The 19,480-nt window shown below is 50.7% G+C and overlaps 1 protein-coding gene across 16 annotated transcripts in view; it reads right to left on the reverse strand.

Moving 5' to 3' along the window:
- The window catches only part of PPFIA4 (PTPRF interacting protein alpha 4), a 48,071-nt gene extending 30,202 nt beyond the window's left edge, over positions 1 to 17,869 (reverse strand). For 8 of the 16 annotated variants that reach the window (XR_010941339.1, XM_067729398.1, XM_067729394.1 and 5 more), the window contains exons 1-11: positions 17,713 to 17,869; positions 17,512 to 17,573; positions 17,322 to 17,372; positions 5,696 to 6,327; positions 3,551 to 3,652; positions 2,993 to 3,157; positions 2,604 to 2,678; positions 2,283 to 2,372; positions 1,474 to 1,707; positions 1,070 to 1,216; positions 666 to 800 (exon numbers count right to left, since the gene is read on the reverse strand). Coding sequence is in view for 15 of the 16 variants with exons in the window: in XM_067729398.1 (XP_067585499.1) it covers positions 666 to 800; positions 1,070 to 1,216; positions 1,474 to 1,707; positions 2,283 to 2,372; positions 2,604 to 2,678; positions 2,993 to 3,157; positions 3,551 to 3,652; positions 5,696 to 5,929 (1,182 nt within the window). In the remaining variant the exon portion in view is untranslated. Of the gene's footprint in view, positions 1 to 665; positions 801 to 1,069; positions 1,217 to 1,473; positions 1,708 to 2,282; positions 2,373 to 2,603; positions 2,679 to 2,992; positions 3,158 to 3,550; positions 3,653 to 5,695; positions 6,328 to 6,475; positions 8,257 to 8,638; positions 8,798 to 17,321; positions 17,373 to 17,511; positions 17,574 to 17,712 lie in introns of those variants that run through there. The other 8 variants (XM_067729397.1, XM_067729395.1, XM_067729391.1 and 5 more) reach the window with 6 other exon arrangements.
- Positions 17,870 to 19,480: the final 1,611 nt, after the last annotated feature.

Raw genomic sequence — 19,480 nt, forward strand, 5'->3', positions numbered from 1 at the left:
CTGTAAACACTCCTAAATTCTCTTGATTAAGCCACCACATGTAGATGTCCATGCATTTACATAGCTCTTCCAGACCTAGGATGTTTTCAGCCTGCATACCTCCATAAAGTTAGCTATCCATTGGGTAAAATTATATTCCCTTTTATTTGTCCAAAAGCTGAAGCCTTCAAACAGCTAGGGATGGTCCCTAGATCTAGAATGCTTCAATTTGACAAAAAAAAAAAAAAAAAAGATATGCTCAGCCTAAACTCCCACCCCATTCAGAGATGTATAAACTTTGATCATATTTCCTCTCAGATTTCACCTTTCCAGAAATGAAAGTCCTATTTTTTCCACTTCGGACCCCCCCCAAAGGAAGTATTAACTACAATGGTGTAAATGATAATAAAAATATTTTGCATCAGCACAGTTTCTTCTACTTATTAAAGTACTCTTACATCCCTTCTTATGGGACTGTCACATCCCTGTGGGGTGATGAGGGCAGGGATTACTCTTCCATGTGACAGACACAACAACAAAGTGTGTTTCCTGGAGTCATGCAATGAGAAGCAGTTTCCTGGCCCCCAGCCCAACGTGCCTCCCACTCTCTCCATTCACTGCCTGGCTACATAAGAGCTCAGGAAGCAGGGAACAGAGGAAGATTCCCAGGCCCTTGGCCCGCTTGCCTTGGTGAGGGCTGCAATTCTCTGGGCCAGCTCAGCCTCCACCTCTGGCAGCGTCTCAGCCTTGCGCATCGTCTGCTGCAGTTTCTGCTCTGCTACCTCCAGTAGCTCCTGCAGATGCTGGGCTTTCTCCTCACACTAGCAAAGTAGGGGGTGGGGAGAAGAGTCAAGAGGGAGTACTGAAGCTTCCCCCACCCCCTGGCCCATCCTCAGTAGAGAGCAAGTGATAGGTCAGAAGCCGCAGGGAGCAATCTTGATTCTTGGCTACCCAGAGATACCTGACTTTCCCTTTCCCAAGGCGGCCAGCACCTCAGGGTCTCCTGGGCCACCAAGGGGAGGTTCCAGCATGATCATTAGGACCTCCAGGGTCAAGTACAGTGTCCCCCAACCCCATCTGCAGGAGTTACCTGGTGGTGCAGGGACTCCTTATTGGCCAGCTCATTCTCCAGTTTGTTGTTGAGGTCATGAATCGATGTGGCCTCACGCTGAGCAGCCAGGTAGCGCTTCTCCAGTGTGGTTATTCGCTTCTCCACGTCCTCCTTCTGGGCTAGAGCCTGAGCGGTACAGGAGAGGATGAGATGAAGGTCATCAGCTTTTTCCTGCCCTAATCGTGTCCGCACCTCCCCACCAAATCTGGCTGGCTATATCTCATCCACATTACCCTATCAGTTTCTGACCTTGACCCATCCCTCCTACCACTCGGCCCCACATTGGACCCTACCAAGTGTTCAGTCTTACACACCTCAGCCCTTGCCTGGCTCTCCCTCTACACCCAGGACATCCAGCAGCTACCTTCCTGAGTGCCAAATACCTGCACCCAGAAAGATAGGGTCGGGCCCAGGCCCTTGCTCACTTCCCGGAGGTCCCGCTGATGTTTGCTGCTCAGCTCCTCCGACTTGATAAGGTCCCGGCGGGCCGTGCCCAGGTCCTCCTCAAGTTCGGCCACGGTTGCTGTCAGGGTGACCAGTCGCTCCCGGGCCTGGCTCAACTCAAAGTTCTGCTTCTCCAGGAGCTCCTGCAGCTCTTCTACCTGGCCCGCGTCATGCTCCAGAGACAGTGAACTATCAGTCAGTCATCAGAGCCTTGGGCATCCCATTCCCCTGCCCTGCCCTGGGGAGGTGGGAAGAGGGACAGCACAACCAGAGCAGATCACAGCTCTGCCCCCAATTTTAGAGCACACCTCCAGGTACACCCTTCTTCCTCTGGCCTCCAGAAGCTCATTCCAGACAATGACCAAACACTCTCACTCTCCTGTGTATCTCTTGAAAAATAATCATGCCTAGTTTTACCTGCTATTTCAGCCTCTTGTAACCTAGGAAGGGGCATGACTAGGGGAACAGAGGCTCAGAAAGAGAAGTGATCTCTTAGGTACATGGCACCTAACAATGCAAGTGAACAAACACATTATATGCTTAGCAGTGTGTGTACTGGGCACTAAAACAAAAATCTGTAGAGTTCTTTGCAGATGGGGTAGGGGGAAGAAGGAAAGAGAGATGGTACCATTGGAGAAAGCTCCAAATTTAATTCAAGCAGTTGCTCTACTGCACTAAGGCAGGGCAGGGGCCCCACCTCCTGTCTGGGGTAAAACATGTCCCCTCTATGCAGCTCCCCATGACCCACCTTCCACAGGCATTTCGGTCCCTGTTCCACAGTCCCCTCCTCTTCTGCCACTCCATCCTGAACCCCTGCCTCCTGCTGTAGGGCAGACACCTGTAGGGCACAGTCCCCAGGGCAATGAGTCAAAGAGAAGAGAACCTCCTATATATTCCAGACCCTTCCAAGTCTCCCACCTCCTAGAGAGAGATGTCTCCTGTTGGCTAACAGTCTCCAGTTGAGACAGACGGGAGAAATCTGATGAGGAACAGAGTGGGGAAAAGGGGTAAACCAGCCTTGGCTTCCAGGAGCTGTAGTCTACAGATGGAGGGAGGGCAAGCAGCTTACCTGCTGGTGGGCACCTGCCAACTGCTCTTCCAAGGTGGTCACTCTCTCCAGGGCCACCCGGAGCCGCTCTCGCACCTGTCCAAGATAAAAGGGGAGATGAAGAAAGAAACAGGGACCCAACTGGACTCAAGTTGGAGAAGCCTGGGCTTGGTCTACCACCACTGAGCATAAGGCAAAGAGAAGGACCTGCCAAGGGGCAAATTTCTGAGAGGGAACCTAATAGGATGACATGGAAATTGGATTAATGGTAGGAGGGAGCCAGTTATGAAGCTAGAAGGCAGTTTTCCCTAAACACAGGATTCAGAAATCTCAGAGAAGGGATGCACGGAGGCTCTGGGGAAGCCTGGCTGGATTGGGGGTGGAGGCAGGCTGTGGGCCAGCCTAGGTACCTTCTCATCCAGGGCCTTGTGGTGCACAAACAGTGACTTGAGAGCCTTCAGCACCTCCACCTCACTGGAAACCCCTGAAGGTGACTGAGCCTGACGCTTCACCACAGTCATCCTCAGTGACCGCTCATGACGGGACACTAGGCACTCCAGATGTTCCAGAAGCAACTGGCAGAGAGAAGGGGAGGGCAAGAGGAAGGGCTGTGAGCCTGTGCCCCAGGGGCTATAAGCAGGGTCCACACGAACACCCAGCAGACACGAGTACTGCCATGTGTACCACTGTCAGAATGGTGAAATACTTCTATGTGGGTAAACAGCTGCTGCCCCAACTGAATACCTGCCCTAGCCTCTCTCCCAAGACCCCGACCTTTCCCTTGACCCCGAACTAGAGGTGAAAAGCCTAGCACTGATGGTTGAACAAACTGACTATCACCCCAGGGTGATATAAGGCAGGAGGAGGTTAGGATAGGGCTGGGGATGTGCTGGCCCTGGCCATGCCTGCTCCCTTGGTCATACCCCCCACCCCCAAAGCACAAACACACGCCAGGTCACCCCACTTACCCTCGTGTTATTCCGCTCTGCTTTCAGGTCTGATATCTCTTCCTCCCTCTCTAGAAGCTGCTCCCGACACATACTCAGCTCCCGGGTTAAGGTGGCAAATTCCTGAAAACCCCCAAGGCCCCTCAGTGCTTGGGGATCCACCACCTAAGCAGTATCCTGCACGCCCGAGTCAGTGGTGGGATCCTCTCACTCGTCCCTTACTTCCACCAACTGTCCCCAGAAATATCCCTATCCATCCATACTACTAGCATGTGCTTCTCCAGAGGGGAAGCGTTCCAAGGGTGTGGTAGGGTGCAATGGAATACAGTTGCATAGAAGAGTGAGAAAGCCACCAGGTCTGCTCTGCGCCCCTTCCCCCTCCAGCCACCAATATAACCTGATTATGTCCTCCCTCCCATTTTGTACTTCTGTTTCTCCAACAATCCAGTGACATTTCCCTTTAGAAGTGGATGGAGGGGAGTTTCACTTCTGGTTTGGCATTAGTAACGTCCCTCCCCAACTCTAACCCCTCTGACACACTGCTGCCAGGGTAATCTCCCAAAGCACAGTGTTGTTTACACCGTTAAATACAAACTTATTATCCTGGTTTCCAGCTTCTCTCGCACAGTTCCTTTCCATACACCCTAAGACCTGGTCAACCTGGGTAACCGCTGTTTACAGTCACTAGTAAACTTCTTAATTCCACACCTTTGCTCAGTGGGCTCCCCCGACCCCTGAAAGCCCAATCTTCTGTCAACACCTGATCTTTCAAAGTCCATCTCAAAGGACACACCTCCTTGGGACCTTTCCAGACTTCCCAGTGGAAGGCTTTCTCCCTCCTCTGAAAACTGTTACGAACACAGGCACTCTGAGCACCTACCATGTACCAGCTCCTGTGCTGGTCACTGGAAACACAGTAACAGAAAAGACATAATCCCTGCCCTCATGAAGCTCCCAGTGAGGGGTTGAGATCAAATCTCAGGTCTGCCCGTTGGTGACCTTGGACAAGATACCTAACCCCTTTGAACCTCTAATCCGAAAGACAATCCTCCCTCAAGTGTTGCTCTGAGGATCAATTATCTGGAAGCTATTTTAGGTGTTGACACTGTTTTAACAATCCTTTGGGGGCCCCTCTTCTCTTCCTCCACATTTTCTTCCTATCATTTGGGCTCTTGTCTATCTCCTTTCTAGTGTTCGAGCTCCCTGGGGGCAGGGACTGGCTCCTTCATCCTGGGGGGGCTTGTTCAGGGCTCCAAACACAGTGGGATAGGATGGGCCCATCTCCCACCCCAATTCCTCACCAGGGCTCCATATTCCTATCTACAGAGCATCACAAGACTCTGGCCCCCGAACGCTTCTGGACCCTGGGTAGGAAACTCAGCCACTCTGGTTCTTCTCCCCACACGTGGGGAGAGGGCCTGGAGCTGAGTCCTGAGCTGTGTGGCCCCTCAGGGCTGCCTCCCTAACCCTTGCAGCACCCCCACAGGCAGGGTGGCCACGAGCAGTTTACCAATCTCCTCAAGTTTCAGCTTCATCATTTGTAAAATAGAGATGATGGCGATAACAGCACTAACTTCAGCACTGTGGAATTTAGTGAAGGAAATTCCAGTCAAAGTGCTTAGCACACAGAAAACACAATAAATGGTGACCATTATTGCTAGTAGTCATGTTGATTGAGGAGAATAAGAGGGGTATCACAGCTCTGCCTATAATATTCCATGTGATGCCTCTTGTTTTTTTCATCTGTGCAATGAGAGGTGGACTAGATAACCTCTAAGGCTTCTCCCATCTCTATTCTCTGTGGTTCGCCACCCACCACTTCCAAGAATAGGACCCTGGTGAGGAGCCTCTATGGTGGAGGTGTCTTTCCAGTATAGCCTGCCACCTTCTGGCTGCATGGGTTCACTGCAGTTGGCAACTAAGGCTGGGTTTTCTTCCTGCATCAAAGTCCATCCTTTTCTCCAGGTGGAGCCAATTTCAGCCTGAGGAGCTTGGGAGTAACAGGGAAAAGTATTATGAAGCAAGGCGAAGGAGAGTAAATGCTCTGTGAATTCCATTTGTTGAGATGCTAATAGACGAAGAGAGCTGAGGGCCCAGAAGCTGAGGGCTCTGAAAGGCTGGGTGAGGGGAAGGGGATGAGGGAGATGCAAGACTATCGGGCCTTACCTGGGGAAGGGCAGAGTTAAGGTGGCACTGGAGCTGGTCTCGCTCATGCAGGGCATCCTGGAGCCGGCTCTGTGTCGCCGCCAAAGTCTCCTGATTCTCCCGAAGGGACTCTAGCAACTTCTCCCGCTCATCCAGCATGTTCACCATCAGCTGCTCAAAGTTGGCGTCAGCATCCGTTCCATGGGGAGACCCCAGGGGGTCCCCCTCGTTGATTGTGGGCATCACTTCACACATGGTGGGGGTGGGCAGGGCCTTCTCAGTGTCAGGGCACAGGGGAGGGTTTCACAGGGTTGGCACCTCCAGGGCAACCCGTGTAGGGGTCTCAGAGCAGGCAGTACCAGGTGAGTGAACAGATGGGCAGGGGCTTCTCCCATGGCATCAGTTGCTCTCGGTCTGAAAGGGGACTGGTGCCCAGAGTGCCCCTGTGAAATGGAGTGAGAGGGCCTGGTTTAACCTCTCAGCGCTGGGGCTGGGTGCCCTATGTCCCCAGGCAAGCAGGCAGCAGCTGAGTGTGGCCATGACAGGCAGGGAGAGCAGGGCTGGAAGAGGGCCCTTTCCTTAGACTGAGCACTGGAGCCTGGCAGAGTCCCCGCTGGGTCCAGCAACAACCATCGTTTCCGGAGGGCAGTGATCTGTTGGAGAAGAGACTGCTGTGAGAAACAGCTGAGCAGAGAAGGGCATCCAGGAGGTGGGTGAGGGGAGAGGAGGCAGGAACGTGGACCAGAACGTGGGGAAAGAGGGTGAAGAGTTGGCGCATGCCCCTTCTCCGGGCTTACTCACTCAGATGGTGCCTTCCTTAGTTCTCCCAAGAAATGCACATGCCCACTGCTGTAGCCTCTGTCACCAGCTTCCCCCACCCACAGCTGTCAGAAGTGCAGCCGCAGTGGAGTGGTTCCCCCTCCCACGTGGCTTGCTGGCCAAATATAGAAATAATTCAGTAAGCGGCAAGGGAGCAGCCGGAAGGCTGCCCAGAGTCCTCCCGAGACCTGGGGCTGTGAGAGTGGGAGGAGAGGAAATAGGGTCCCTGCCCCACCCCATAGGTTTCTCCCCCACATTCAGGCCAAGGCAAGCACAGAACGGGTTAAAGGGCTCTTAGTGGGTGTGAGTCCCATACAGGATGGACTACTGGGCTCATAGGAAACAGGGACAGAGTACCTCCTACCCTGACCACTGGCACAACATGGCTCCTTGAAAAGGCACAGGCTGGACACTGGGGCAGGCAGACAGCCCTGACCTGCTCCATGCCCATCATTCAGGGAGGAGGCTCTGGCTCAAGTCATCCCCTACTCCTGAAACCTGGCAGACAGCAGGCTTCCATTCTGAACTCATGGCCTACCACCTCTGGGTTGGAGCAGAGACAGAATGATGTAAAGGATTCATGTTGGTAGGTGGGGGAGATGTTACTCTCCTAGGGCAGGGCTTCCATGTGGGGCCCCTGCTCGTGTCTGGGAATCTTCTCCCTCCATGTAACTTCCCAATGCTGGCACTGTCAGAAAGTCACCAGCTAGGGTGGTTAGCATGTTGACAGCCTGGCAGTAACGCCTTGAGCCTGGCACAGAGAAGCCCAGTGGTCAGAGCAAAGGAAGGTGAACCGAGGAAGGCAGCATGCAGCTAGGGATTTCTGCCTGCCATCAGCTTCCAACCTCCCTGCTCACTGCTGGAAGGCCACCACCTTAATCAGTTTTCAGAGGGAGCTGTCTTCAGAGCTCCTGTTTTATGAGAGATGGGATGTGAGACACCCAGCACAGTAATGGGCACTCAGAGAAGCCCCGTAAATGCTGCTTTCCTTCCTTCCCTACCCCATCCCCATTTGGGAGACACAGAGACAGCTTCCTGTTCACCCCTCAGGTAGCAGACTGGGGAATAGGCAGACTGGGAGGGTCAGGGAGAGGACAGGCGGCATTTGGACCCAGTATGAGGTGAAAAGTCAGACACAGGGAACCTCTGGCCTGTGGCAGGATTGAACCTAGCAGGGGAACCAAAAACGGGCCGTGTCTCTTCTACCTGAACCCCCCTGTCATCCCCTTATCCCCTCCCCCAGAAACGGGGGATAGCCAAGGTGAGGCTGGGGAGGAACTTGGGCATGGATAAGATAAAAGTTAGAGTGCCAGCTTGAGAACTCCCAAGCTCATACCCACAGCCATTCCCAGAGGGCCCAGTAGTTCAGGCAGCATGTGGGCGTGCCCACACAGGCACACAGGGAGACACAGGAACTTGGAGACTTAGGACATACACATGTTCCCAGACACAAAAACTGGATACACACTCTGATCCAGGGATCCATTCCCCAAGCCGGACAGCCACCATAAAGGGCAGGGTTCCAAGAGGTGAAAAGTAGCACCTTGGTCTGCACCCTACCTTACACCAATATCGCTGCCCCACAGAGCAGCTGGGAGCAGGTAGGAGGGGCTGCTACCCCAGTCTTGCCAGAGGTGCCATCTCACTAATGCTAATAACAGCAAGTCCTCTGATTCTCCAACCCACTTCACCCTAAAGCTCCAATCTGTGAGGTTTAAAGGCCACACTGGCCCCCCATACCTCTCCAAGCTCATCAACAGCCAGGCCCTCATCCCTTCCCACTCCCCTACACCCATCCCAAGAAGAAATGAGAAGCAGAAAAGAAGGCCAGTCTGGGGAAGGAGCCCCCTATGGCAGAGGCTGTCTTTTGGAGAAGAGTATAGTGTGCTCAGGAGCTCAGGGACTCAGTCCAACAGATCTCCAGGCAGCCTGCAGTGTAATATAGAGGAAGGAGCCCAGAGCGGGGACTCTGGAGACCTGAGCTGCAGTTCTGCCAGACCAGCTGAGTGATCTTGGGCTTGTCATGACCTACTAAGGCCTCTACTGTAAGAACCCACAGCCCTTATTTAGTCCACCTCAGAGGGATGAGATCATGGATAAAGAGTTTGGAGAAGCACCCCACAATTGTAGGGGAGTATGAATTACCTTAGTAGTGGGCAAAGGCGGGCCTGTGGGTGGGTTTTGCCTCTCACTGTTGTGGCCTCTCCCGTTGCAGAGCACAGGCTCTGGACGCGCAGGCTCAGCGGCCATGGCTCACGGGCCCAGCTGCTCCGCAGCATGTGGGATCTTCCCGGACCGGGGCAAGAACCCGTGTCCCCTGCATCGGCAGGTGGACTCTCAACCACTGCGCCACCAGGGAAGCCCTGTGGGTGGGTTTTTATGACTCCTTATGGGAAAGGGGTTGGGAAGTTCTCAGGAAGGAAACATAGGACCTCAGGCTGCCCACAGTGATGTGCTGGCCATTTGGACTGACTTGGCCTCCTCAAATCCTCCTAGTCATTCTGGTAACGGAGAAGCTGGCTTCAGTGCCATCAGCCCTTTCCCAGCCTCCTTCCAAACCGAGAGCCAGGTAGCGACTCCACTTACCCTAGTGAACTGGCATCATGTAGAGCAGGTTGAAGATGAGCCCAGAGATGTATGCCAGACAGATGCCCCTGAGATGACTGTCCAGGACTTCCTCTCCCTGTCCCCACAAACTGCACAAGCATGGTGAACAGAAGGGAGCTTGAAGACAGCCACATCAGGACGCCTGGCTTTTCCTGGTTCCATGGCCATCTTTAAATAGCGCAATTATCATCTCAGCCTAACACAAGCCTCCTCAACTCCTGCATAATTTCTAAGTAACACTCACAAGTCCTGATTCAGAGACGAAAGCTACCAGCCCCCAAAGCAAACATATGTGAGGGGTTTTGCCAAGTGAGGAGTGTGGGCAGGCTGTGACACAACAGAGAAGGGCTCCAGACTGAGCTGATGTGTGTGTGAGGAGGGAGGGGTCAGATGAAAACCAGGCTTCTGGGCTTTTAAACACAGAAGAGGCAGACTCTGAGGCCTCTTTGGCTCCCCCCAAATCACCCCCATCTTTTCCTAACAAACAGGAGGGATGGGCACTTGGGTCTGATGCTCTAGCTGGCCACATGCACACACAGACAGGCTGGCTCCCCACTGCCCTGCCAGATGGCAGGCCCCCCCATGGTGAGACAGCTCAGCAAAGGCAAAGCTACCAGCTCCCATAGAAGCCAAAGGGCCAGGGCAAAGCTTCCAGGAGCTGTGCTCAAGTCTAAGTGGGCCATGAGCCACACAAAGAGGGCGCTTCAAGGTAAAGAGGTAAGAGAGGAAGGTCAGATACCCACCCAAAAGGGTGAAGACCTGAGGAAATGGGGAGGGAAGTGGTCATCTAGGAAAATAATAACAATTATAATAGCAACTATGATTTATTCAATATTTACCACAGTGCCAGACACTGTGTTGTCAGTGGACATATATTAACTTACTTTAATCCTCACAAGTCCTTGCAAGGAAGACACAATTCTTCTTCTCATTTCACAGATGTGAGAATTGGGACTTAAGTCATGTAATCAAGTCTATTACAGCTAGTAAGAGGAAGAGCTAGGATTCAAGTCCAGTCTGTCTGACTCCAAAGAGGGGTAGGGGATGGAGGAAGAGGGAGTGGACATGACTCCTTCTGGCATCGTGTTTCTTCCAAGAGGCCAAGGCACTTGGGCCCTGGCCCTTGTCGCCTTCATCCAGGGAGATGGCAGCCTAGGGATAGCTCACCTCGGGCCTCCTCCACTGATCCTCCTCTAGCTTGAGCGAAGGCCTCTGTGTAGCAGGCATCATGGTCATGAGGCAGTCACTTCCCCACTGGAAGTGACCTGTCTCCAAAGCCTCATCTACCACCTACCCAATTCTCTCCCTCTACCGCCTAGCTGGCTCCATACTGAGTTGTAAGGAGACTGCCTGAGTTCCCCATACCATACCACATTCCCACAGGAGCTACAGAAACACATTCTTCTGAGCCCTCAGCCCCACTCACCCTGTGGCGTTTTCAGATACCATCCTCCCAGTAGCATGAAGTCTCACTCCCCACCTCTCTTTTCCTCTAATCAAGAAGCTTCTCCTCCTCCCTTGTTCCTCTCCCTATCCAGCTCAACATCCCAAGAAGATTTGCCCTCACTCATCCTCTTCTCCAAAGCCCAGTCAAGCCCTCTCTCCCCTGCTACTCCCTAGCTCTGCCCACTGTCATGCTCTCAGAGCCCACCTATTGCTCATGAGCTTCTAGCACCTCACCTGGCCTGCCTCAATCTTCCTTTCCATGTTAGTCTAAGGAACTCCTGATCACCCTTCTAAGCTCATCTTAAATACCACTTTCTCCAAGGAGCCTTTTCTGATTCCCCCCCATACATAAGATTGGCTGTTCCACTGACCCAGCACAGCCTTTCCCTCTGTTTGTGCAACATAGACTCATCTGAAGACTCTAAGGTAAGAACCATAACCTAATTATCTTTGGATGCTCCAACACTTACCACGGTCCTGACATACAAGGAGCTGAATGGATACATGTGACAGAGTCATTCTGCGAAGTGCATCTCTGACCAACTTTAAAGAAGGGGAACTCTAAAATAGAAAAAACTGACTCAAGGCCTGGGAATAGGTTCATTTGTCTTCCCCTCTGAAAAATTAAAGCTTCTTTACAGCAAGATGGAGGCCACTCCTGCCTCGAAAGGAAGACTCTGGAGCAGGTTGATGGGCTGGCTCCTCCACTGACATGTGACTCTGGAAAGACACCTAATCTCTCTGAGCCTCCGTTCTTCATCTGTGAAATGGAGATGACAATAATATAGCTGATCACATAGCTGATGTGAGGATTACTAGAGTTAACATATGCAAAGTGTTGACATCCATGTCCAGCAAACACTCAGTAAGTGTTAACTCTTAGCACCCCAGGCTCCTGAAGCACCTCAAGGCTGGGCCCACTCCAATTACAATAAGAAAACTAAAAATCTATATTAGCTACAGGAAGCCTTCCAAGAGAAAGACACTCTTGGAAAAGCTTTATTGACAGTTTCTCACTGCTGGCCACAAATCACTTCTAAATCATCCAGTTCCCTGGGCCCCTAAAAGCCCAGCAGTTAGACTTTCTCTGGGCATCAGGTTCCCAAATCTGGAAAATGAAGGTTGTAACACACAACACGATACAGTGATCTTACAGGGTGTCATGAGGGTCAAAGGAGTTAAGAGACATGAAACTGTTCTGAAAAGTATAAAATGCTACCCAAGCACAGGTTAGCACTGACTGCCAGCCCAGATACTCAACTTCCGAACATCGGTGCATTCTGTTGATTCAGGAAGAGGCCTCTCTATCTGACAGGTTCCTCTGGGCCCGTATCTGTGAAGCCCATCCCTCCAGCTGCTCCCCAGGAGTTAGTTATGAACCACCTCTTGCTAAGACATGGCCTATCATTTGGGTAAGCAAACAACTTTCTGTCCAAACCAGGATAGTGAATGGAAGCACTGTTAACAACCACACCAGGGCACAGATATAAACTGCAGCTGCCCCGGGCATGCCTAGCCGTATGGTTACTCTCATTCTCACCACCCCAGGAGGACTAATGTCAAAGGCTAGTGGGGAAAGAAGGACTGCAAGTCTCTGTGCACCTCCAAAATAGTTCCGCTTCAAAATTACAGCCATCACAACTACATCTTTAAATTAAGCCAGGGATTTGCAAACTGGGCTTTATGATAGAGTACCTTTGGGGCAGCCCGGGACAAAAAAAGGGGAAAGAGGTGAGACAGACACAAAGGGCTCTGAACTCTCTTTCCTTTCTTTAATCTCATCAACTCCAAGTCTGTCAATTTTACTGGACATGTGATTAAGGTTTCATTTGTATAAAAGGGTTCCAGGCCTAAAAGAGGTTAGAAGATCCCTGGTAAGTATTGTCTACAGAGACCTCTGCTAAAATAGATACATGTTCTCTCAGAGAGGCAGCACATCAATGCAACAGAGAAAAAAACCTGGGAAGGCTACACAGGTGACACTGGGGGCCCACATTCTAAATGTCTAGTAGAGATAATTTATTTACAAAAGCTAAGATAGGCAGGACCTGGCTTTCGCTGAACTTACATCATTAAGTACAGTAACCCTAACCATCTTCTGCTAATCAGAGCCATTGATTAACACTTATAGATGTCCTCAAATAATGTTTGCAAAAGAAGAAACAAAGTAATAAATGTCATTTATTTGGAGGATAAAAATCTTTCAAACTAGAGGTCTGTGTGGGACAAATCTGGGTCCTCTGGTGTTCACAAAAAACTGCTCAGAGGTTTCTGCGTTTGTAGGTCAGCCCATCAGATTAGACAGCTGTCACATAGCAGAAAACAGAACTGCTCAGGGGTAATCAGGGACACCAGAAGGGAGTGCTGCCAGGTGCTGGGGTGTGAAAGGTCTAGAGTACACAGAACTACCCAGAGACATATAGGCACCACAAAAAGTGTGTATGTGTATGTGGTCACAAAAGTATGGGGGCTATATGTGGTTATGACACAGAGAGAACGTGGGGGAAGGCATGTATATTCACACAACAGAGTGTGTAAGTGCATAGTCATGAGAATTTGTGGCGTAAATGTGTAATCATGAAAGAGAAGCATGTGTGTGTGTGTGTGTGTGTGTGTGTGTGTGTGTAAGAGTATGGTCATGAGAATGGGGTCCTGAGCGCATGTGCATGAGAGAGCATGAGTATGTATAACGGTGAGATTGTGTGTGGATGTGTGTGGTCATAAGTGTATGACAGGGCTCATGATGGTATATGACTGTGGTCGTGAGAATGCATGTGTGTGTGCAGTCATAAGAATGCATCTGGGAGTCATGAAATCATGTATGTTCATAAGAGCTCATGGGTGCCGTGAGAGCTTTGTGTGTGTGCATGATCATGAAAGCGTATCACTGGTCATGAAAGAGTGTAAGTGTATATGTGGTCTTGAATTTCTGTGGGAATGTACGAGAGGGAAAGGAGGGAAGGATGAGGATAATAATGAAGGAATGAAAATTCCACTTGTTCCATGTGCTCTGTCCCAAACAAGGGCCAAAATTTTGGGGTACTCCACAACTGGCCTAGTGTGAGCTGAGGTCAAGGAACTGGGCCGAGCCCACCCTTCTACTTACCACCATCCATCAGAGCTCTACTGCCCAATCTCCCGAGCCCAGGGCTCCGTGTGCATTAGAGATGGCAGTGGTCACCCCCTAAGTCTCGCAGAATGCTCACTCTTCATGGAACAGTCAACGTCAAGCTCCTGACCTGGCTGCACTTCCCAGGCCCTCCTCTCAGCAGCTATCCTCTAAGCCAGCGGTCCACAACCTTTTTGGCACCAGGGACTGGTTTCGTAGAAGACAATTTTTCCACGGACGGAGTTGGCGGGGGCATTGTTCAGGTGGTAATGTGAGAGATGGGGAGCGATGGGAAGCGGCAGATGAAGGTTCGCTCGCTGGCCCGCCACTCACCTCCTGCTGTGCTGCCTGGTTCCTAACAGGCCTTGGCCTGGTACCTGTCTGCGGCCTGGGGGTTGGGGACCCCTGCTCTAAGCCAAACACAGGAAAATCCTCTTTTGTAGTAGCTGTCAAGAACCTCTATCATCCAGTGCCGACCCCCACCCCTGCCCATACTTGGAACTGCAGATTCCGGCTTGAAAGGTTTTCTGAAGTCATGCAGGCCAACCTCCCACCCTGGGAGGGAGCTCCTTCCACAACATCCCTGACAGTTCAGTCTTTACTTGATTATCCTTCAGGAATAAGGAGCTCACAGCTAAATGAGGAATCCCTCATTGTCCTAAGGAAGTTTTTCTTAAATTAAATGGAAACCTATCTCTCCTTTAAAATGACAGTTATCTATCTGAAGACAGTGGCCATGAAGTCACATCAGACATGCATTTAATTTATGAGAATAAATAAAATTCCACTGACTGGGCAAAGTGAGCAATAAAGGCCTCTAAATGCAAACCAGCTATTTCATCTGACACTTAACTACAAAATTATACTTGTACTTAAATACTCTTTTAAATCATTGTATACATTATGTATTTTTATAATTACTATATAATATATACTATATCTGTACATTAGTATTATTATTCAGAGTTATAAACCTAAACCACATACCATGGCTTTATGGGAGATTTAGGAATTTTCACTTCACTGCCTATAGAATCTAATTCCCCCACTGATGTAATACCACTGTATTGGGTCCCCAGAGGATCCTCTGCTCCTGGTTAAATATTTGTAGTTGCAAGGAGGTTTCATTGAACCCAGAGGATCTGAAGACAGATCTCTTTAATTCAATCCAACGATTACTGTCAGTAGACTTCCTATGCTGTAGTAGATTACTTACTTAGCTAGGAATTGTTATGGATACAAAAGGCAAGTAAGATACAATCTTTACCCTTAACAAGTTCACAGTCTACCTGAAAGAACTTAAGATATACAAGTAATCATTTGGGAGCAATACGGAGTAGCATGTGATCAAAGATTCAGTCTCTGGCACAGCCTGGGGGTCAGCACTGAGCACCACTTGGAGTATGACCAACTGAATTAACTGGTGATAGTTTCTCCTCCAGCTCTTTGAGGATGAAGCAACCCCAGCCAAGGCCTCTCAGCCCCTGACTGACAGGCAAGAAGCGGCTCTGGATTAGAACTGACTTCACCTGGGGGAACAGAAGACACTCGAGGGAGGCGGGGGCTGCAGCTCCCAATGCTCTCCGAAAGCAGAGCAATGAGCTGGGCAGCAATCATGCTTCTTGTGTGACTGGTGAGCCAGCGGCCAGGAGATAAGAGGGGAGTCCTCAGGCTCTGCCAGCCCTGGAGTTTCATACCATCCTGGCTTAGAGCTCCTTCCCCCACTGCTATTTCCCCATGACATTCTCAGGTCCTAACAGGCCACTCCCAATTCAGAAAAGGTCCCCTAGAAACACCCCCTCTCAGAGTTCGCCCAGCACCAGCACCTCTGAGTACTCTTTACTCTGCTGGCCATCCCAAGTGCCACACTCCTGTGAGCCAGCACCACACGCCCTCCAGAGCTAATTATAGCTCAGTGAGCAAGCAGGCCAGGGGGGGGATGTATGGTGACTTCATGTGGCTGCAGTACACACTCACCCCTCCCTCTGACCCCACTCCCTCCCCTCCATTTCTCCCAATTCCCTACCTGGGACTTAGACTCTGAGGCAGCTTTCACTCAGTCCTCCGTGCTCCATACCAACTCCTCCTCTCCAGTACACACACACCACACACAACTCCATACCACTCAGAAACAGCACGTTGTTTCTATGTCAACCCATCCAAGGGCCTAAAGCCCCAGAGTAGAGTATCCCTGGCATAGAAAGACCTCAGCTATCTCCCCCATATCCTAAAGTCCCATTGGCCCCCACCTCCCCGGCCCTGCTCCTCTCCCTAGCTCTCACCCTGCTATCCTCAGAGGCTCTCTCTGAAAGGATCCACAAGCAATCCCTGACAGCTCTTTCAGCTCTAAGATTTCAGCAATCTCCTAGAAAGGAGACCCAGCAGCCTGTCTGCCTGCCCTGCCCTGCCCCTCCAATCTCTCCTTAGCACCCAGCTGCCAGACCTTCCTTATACATGCCATAGTTCCGGCATCATGACGTGCTCAGCTGCACATGCCCAGATACCACTGGACGAGATTTCCCTTTCACATCCCCCCACCCCTACTCTTCTATCTTCCAGAGATGGTGTCTCCCATTGTGCTGGGTGTCTAGTGCATTCTTGGCCCCCGATAACCATTGTGCCATTCATTGCTTCATTTTTATCTTGAGATACCTTTTATCCCAGGCAGCCTCCTCACACCTCAGGACAAAGTCCTAGAAAATAGCCAAAGGAAATCATTCAAACTGTTCCTTTTGCTAAGGTAGTTTTCCTTGGGACTCCCTGCTAATTAATAGTGGTAGGGGGCGGATAGGTTGGAATCCAGTTCAGACAGTTATTTGAAAGGATGTGGACAGGGCTCTGGCTTTTTCTTATCCAATAGCAATGTAACAAAATTGGGGCTGGTGGAGGGCGGGGAGCGGGGGCTGGCGGTGTGCAGAGCTGTTAACAGTGTCTACTGTGTGTGCCTTTCAGGTGCTCCATAGCCCTAAATTGCCTTCAGAAGACTTAGCACCTAGGATGGTGTCTGGCATTATAGTAGGTGCCCAATTAACATTTGTTGGATGTCAAACAAAGTACTAGGTACCCGTTCCAACGGGGAAGACTGGGGGAAGAACCTGAAACGTGGCTACTGGAGGAGCCCCTTAAGCTCCCGCCAGGAGGGGATCTCCATGCTAAGCAGAGTCTCCTCCTTAACCACTTGCTCACCACATAGGACAGCAGCCCCAATTCCCCCACCCCTCTACCAGCATACCTCTCCTCAAAGGTGACTTTAGCACCTGGTGGCACCTTGTCCTCAATCCCTCCTCCTCAAAACAAAAAACCCAGCCACACCTCGTTTCCAAGTCTTTCAACCGGACCTCTCTCTTCCCACCCACCACCAAACTGTACGGGGAAAACATCCCTACTGCGTGGTCGAAAGTCAGTTCCCCACTCCCACCCTCCCAGCTCAGGAATCTGTATTCCAGCACTCTTTTATGGTTGCGCCCACACTCAACCCCACCTTCACCAGACCTCGGATTGGCCGCTCCTTCCACCCCACCGCCCTGGCACTGCAGAGATGGGGGCATCTCTGGCACAGCCTGAGACTGGCAGTTCGAGGAATGGAGAGCTAGCAATATTAAGAACGGGTGATATGAGCAACGTGGGAAGGAATAAGACCCCCGGGAAGAGCGAAGACCTCAGTACCTCTTGTGCCAAAGGAGCGGAGATGGCCCAGGCTCTTCTTCTCTGACTCTCCTGGAGGGGAAATGGGGGCGCAGTCCATCCAGTTTCCACCGGGAGAGTTGCCAACTCAGCCCCCCCGCCCCAAGCTGATGGAGCTGAAGGCGAACTCCATGCCCTCCCCGCAAATCGGGCATCGTCCCCCCATTCTCACCTCCAAGGGCACAGGGCACTACAAAGGCTGGTGAGGGGCGGCAGAAGAAGCAGTAGCGAAGTCTAAAGGAGACGACACATTTGAGTAAAAAGGTGCTGTTTCCCCAGAACCGCTACACTGAGACGCCCTCCCCAAACTGTGAGGGGAGCTGAAAGTGGGAAAAAGAGGCATCCTTCCCCAACCCGGGCTCTGGACGCTCACCTGCCTGCAATCACTGAAGGCCGGGCAGCTCGTATCCGAGCAAGAAGCCACCCCGGACCCCGGGAGCCCGACGCGTCCTAGGGAGCTGGGCAGGCGCGAACGTAGCTGCAGCCTCCACCAGCGCCGTGGCGCCCCTCCTCAAGGTCCTACCCCCTCCTTCTGCTGACAGTCCCTGGCCCCACCTCAAGGGCGGGGCCTGACCGACTCCCTCGAGGCCACGCCTCCGCCCCGGCGCTCCCTCACACGTGACACAGGAGCCTCTTTGATGCTGCGCGCCATCTTGGTGCTGCCCGGAGAGTCCCTTACGAGGTGGCGGAGAGCTGAGGTTTTTACCCAACGCCAGTAAAGTTTCAGAGCCCAGCGGACTCCTGCCTCCTTCCCAGTGAGGTGCAGCACATATCCCTTTGAACTTACCTTTGTCTCTAACCACCTGCTCTCTAAATTGGCCTCAGTACTGGCCTTGTGATTGTTTGCCAATGGTTCGTCACCTTTCTCTTGCGCCCATTTACTACTTTTACTCTGGTTGTACCCATTTTTTAAGTGGAGAAACCTAATCCAGATACATTTCCCTAGGGTGCACTTCAGTGAATTGTGTCGCTTGCCTGAATTCAGGTATTTGGCTGTGCTAACACTTACTATAAAATGAAATGTTTGTCTATTATATATACATAGTATGAAGACAGTCTCAATGCCAAAATTCCTGACAAATTTTGGTTAAATCTGTACATTTTCTTGAATTGCTCCTTACCCTGTCACCGGTGGCTATTAATGCATCTTTCCCATCTGGTTTGTGAAGTATCATCACAGTGCCTACTCAATCCTTTACAATACCCAGTACACACTGCTCCAAGTGTGAAAGATTTTTATATACATGCCATGTGTACAGACTTATACACACACATGTTCTATATCAGCAACAAATGCTGTAGTTGAGATCAGTGGCACATATAACCATTAATTAATTAATATTTTTCTTTCCCGCAATATATTCACCTTTTGGCTTAGTTTCCTTGTATCTTTGGTAGAAGGCAGGAAAATCTGAGTAATTCCGATTTATTTGAGGGGTAAGAAATGAAGCTAAGTATTTTGTTTGTCTGACCCTTAGAGCAAAATCAAGGTACATATTTAAGGAAGTGACAAGTACAAAGCAGTTTTTACAAAAGCAGTTCAGAAAGTTCCAACTCTTCTCCAGGTAGTTTCAGGTTCTCATCAAAAAGAAATCCCTGAGACACTTCATATCCTTTCACTAATGAATCAGGAATCATCCTAGAAAAGGCAACTCAGTCAGTGCAGAGGGAAGGCTGAAGCCATGACAACCTTTGATAACATACTTTACCAAGTGTTTGTCAATATTATACTAAGAGAACAGCTGAGGCAATATCATCATACCATGGAGTTTCATACAAAAACTAGGAAGATCAGTCAGAACACAATTATTAAGCCAAATTTATTTCACTCCCCTTCTAAAAGTTAACTCCTAAATGGGGGACACAAAATCCACCAGGACAACTCCCTTCTGCTCCATGGCATCTTTAATTCAGGGAACTAGGGACTGTGTGCTTCTCTCCTCTTGCCTCAAAGAGGCAACTTCTGATTGTAGAGATGGTGCATATTGTTCAGGGTTTTTTTGTTTTTATCATTTAACTGCCCAAATTCTGGTTTTCACTGACCCAGGCTCACTTTCTGTGTGAACAGCTTTAGTACCACCCTCAGTGCAGGGTAAGGTTAGCTGTTAGCAGCTGTATTAAGCAGGGGCTTCCTAAGAATA

Source organism: Pseudorca crassidens, chromosome 2 (assembly GCF_039906515.1).
Source record: "Pseudorca crassidens isolate mPseCra1 chromosome 2, mPseCra1.hap1, whole genome shotgun sequence".
NCBI classification, from domain to species: Eukaryota; Metazoa; Chordata; class Mammalia; order Artiodactyla; family Delphinidae; genus Pseudorca; species Pseudorca crassidens.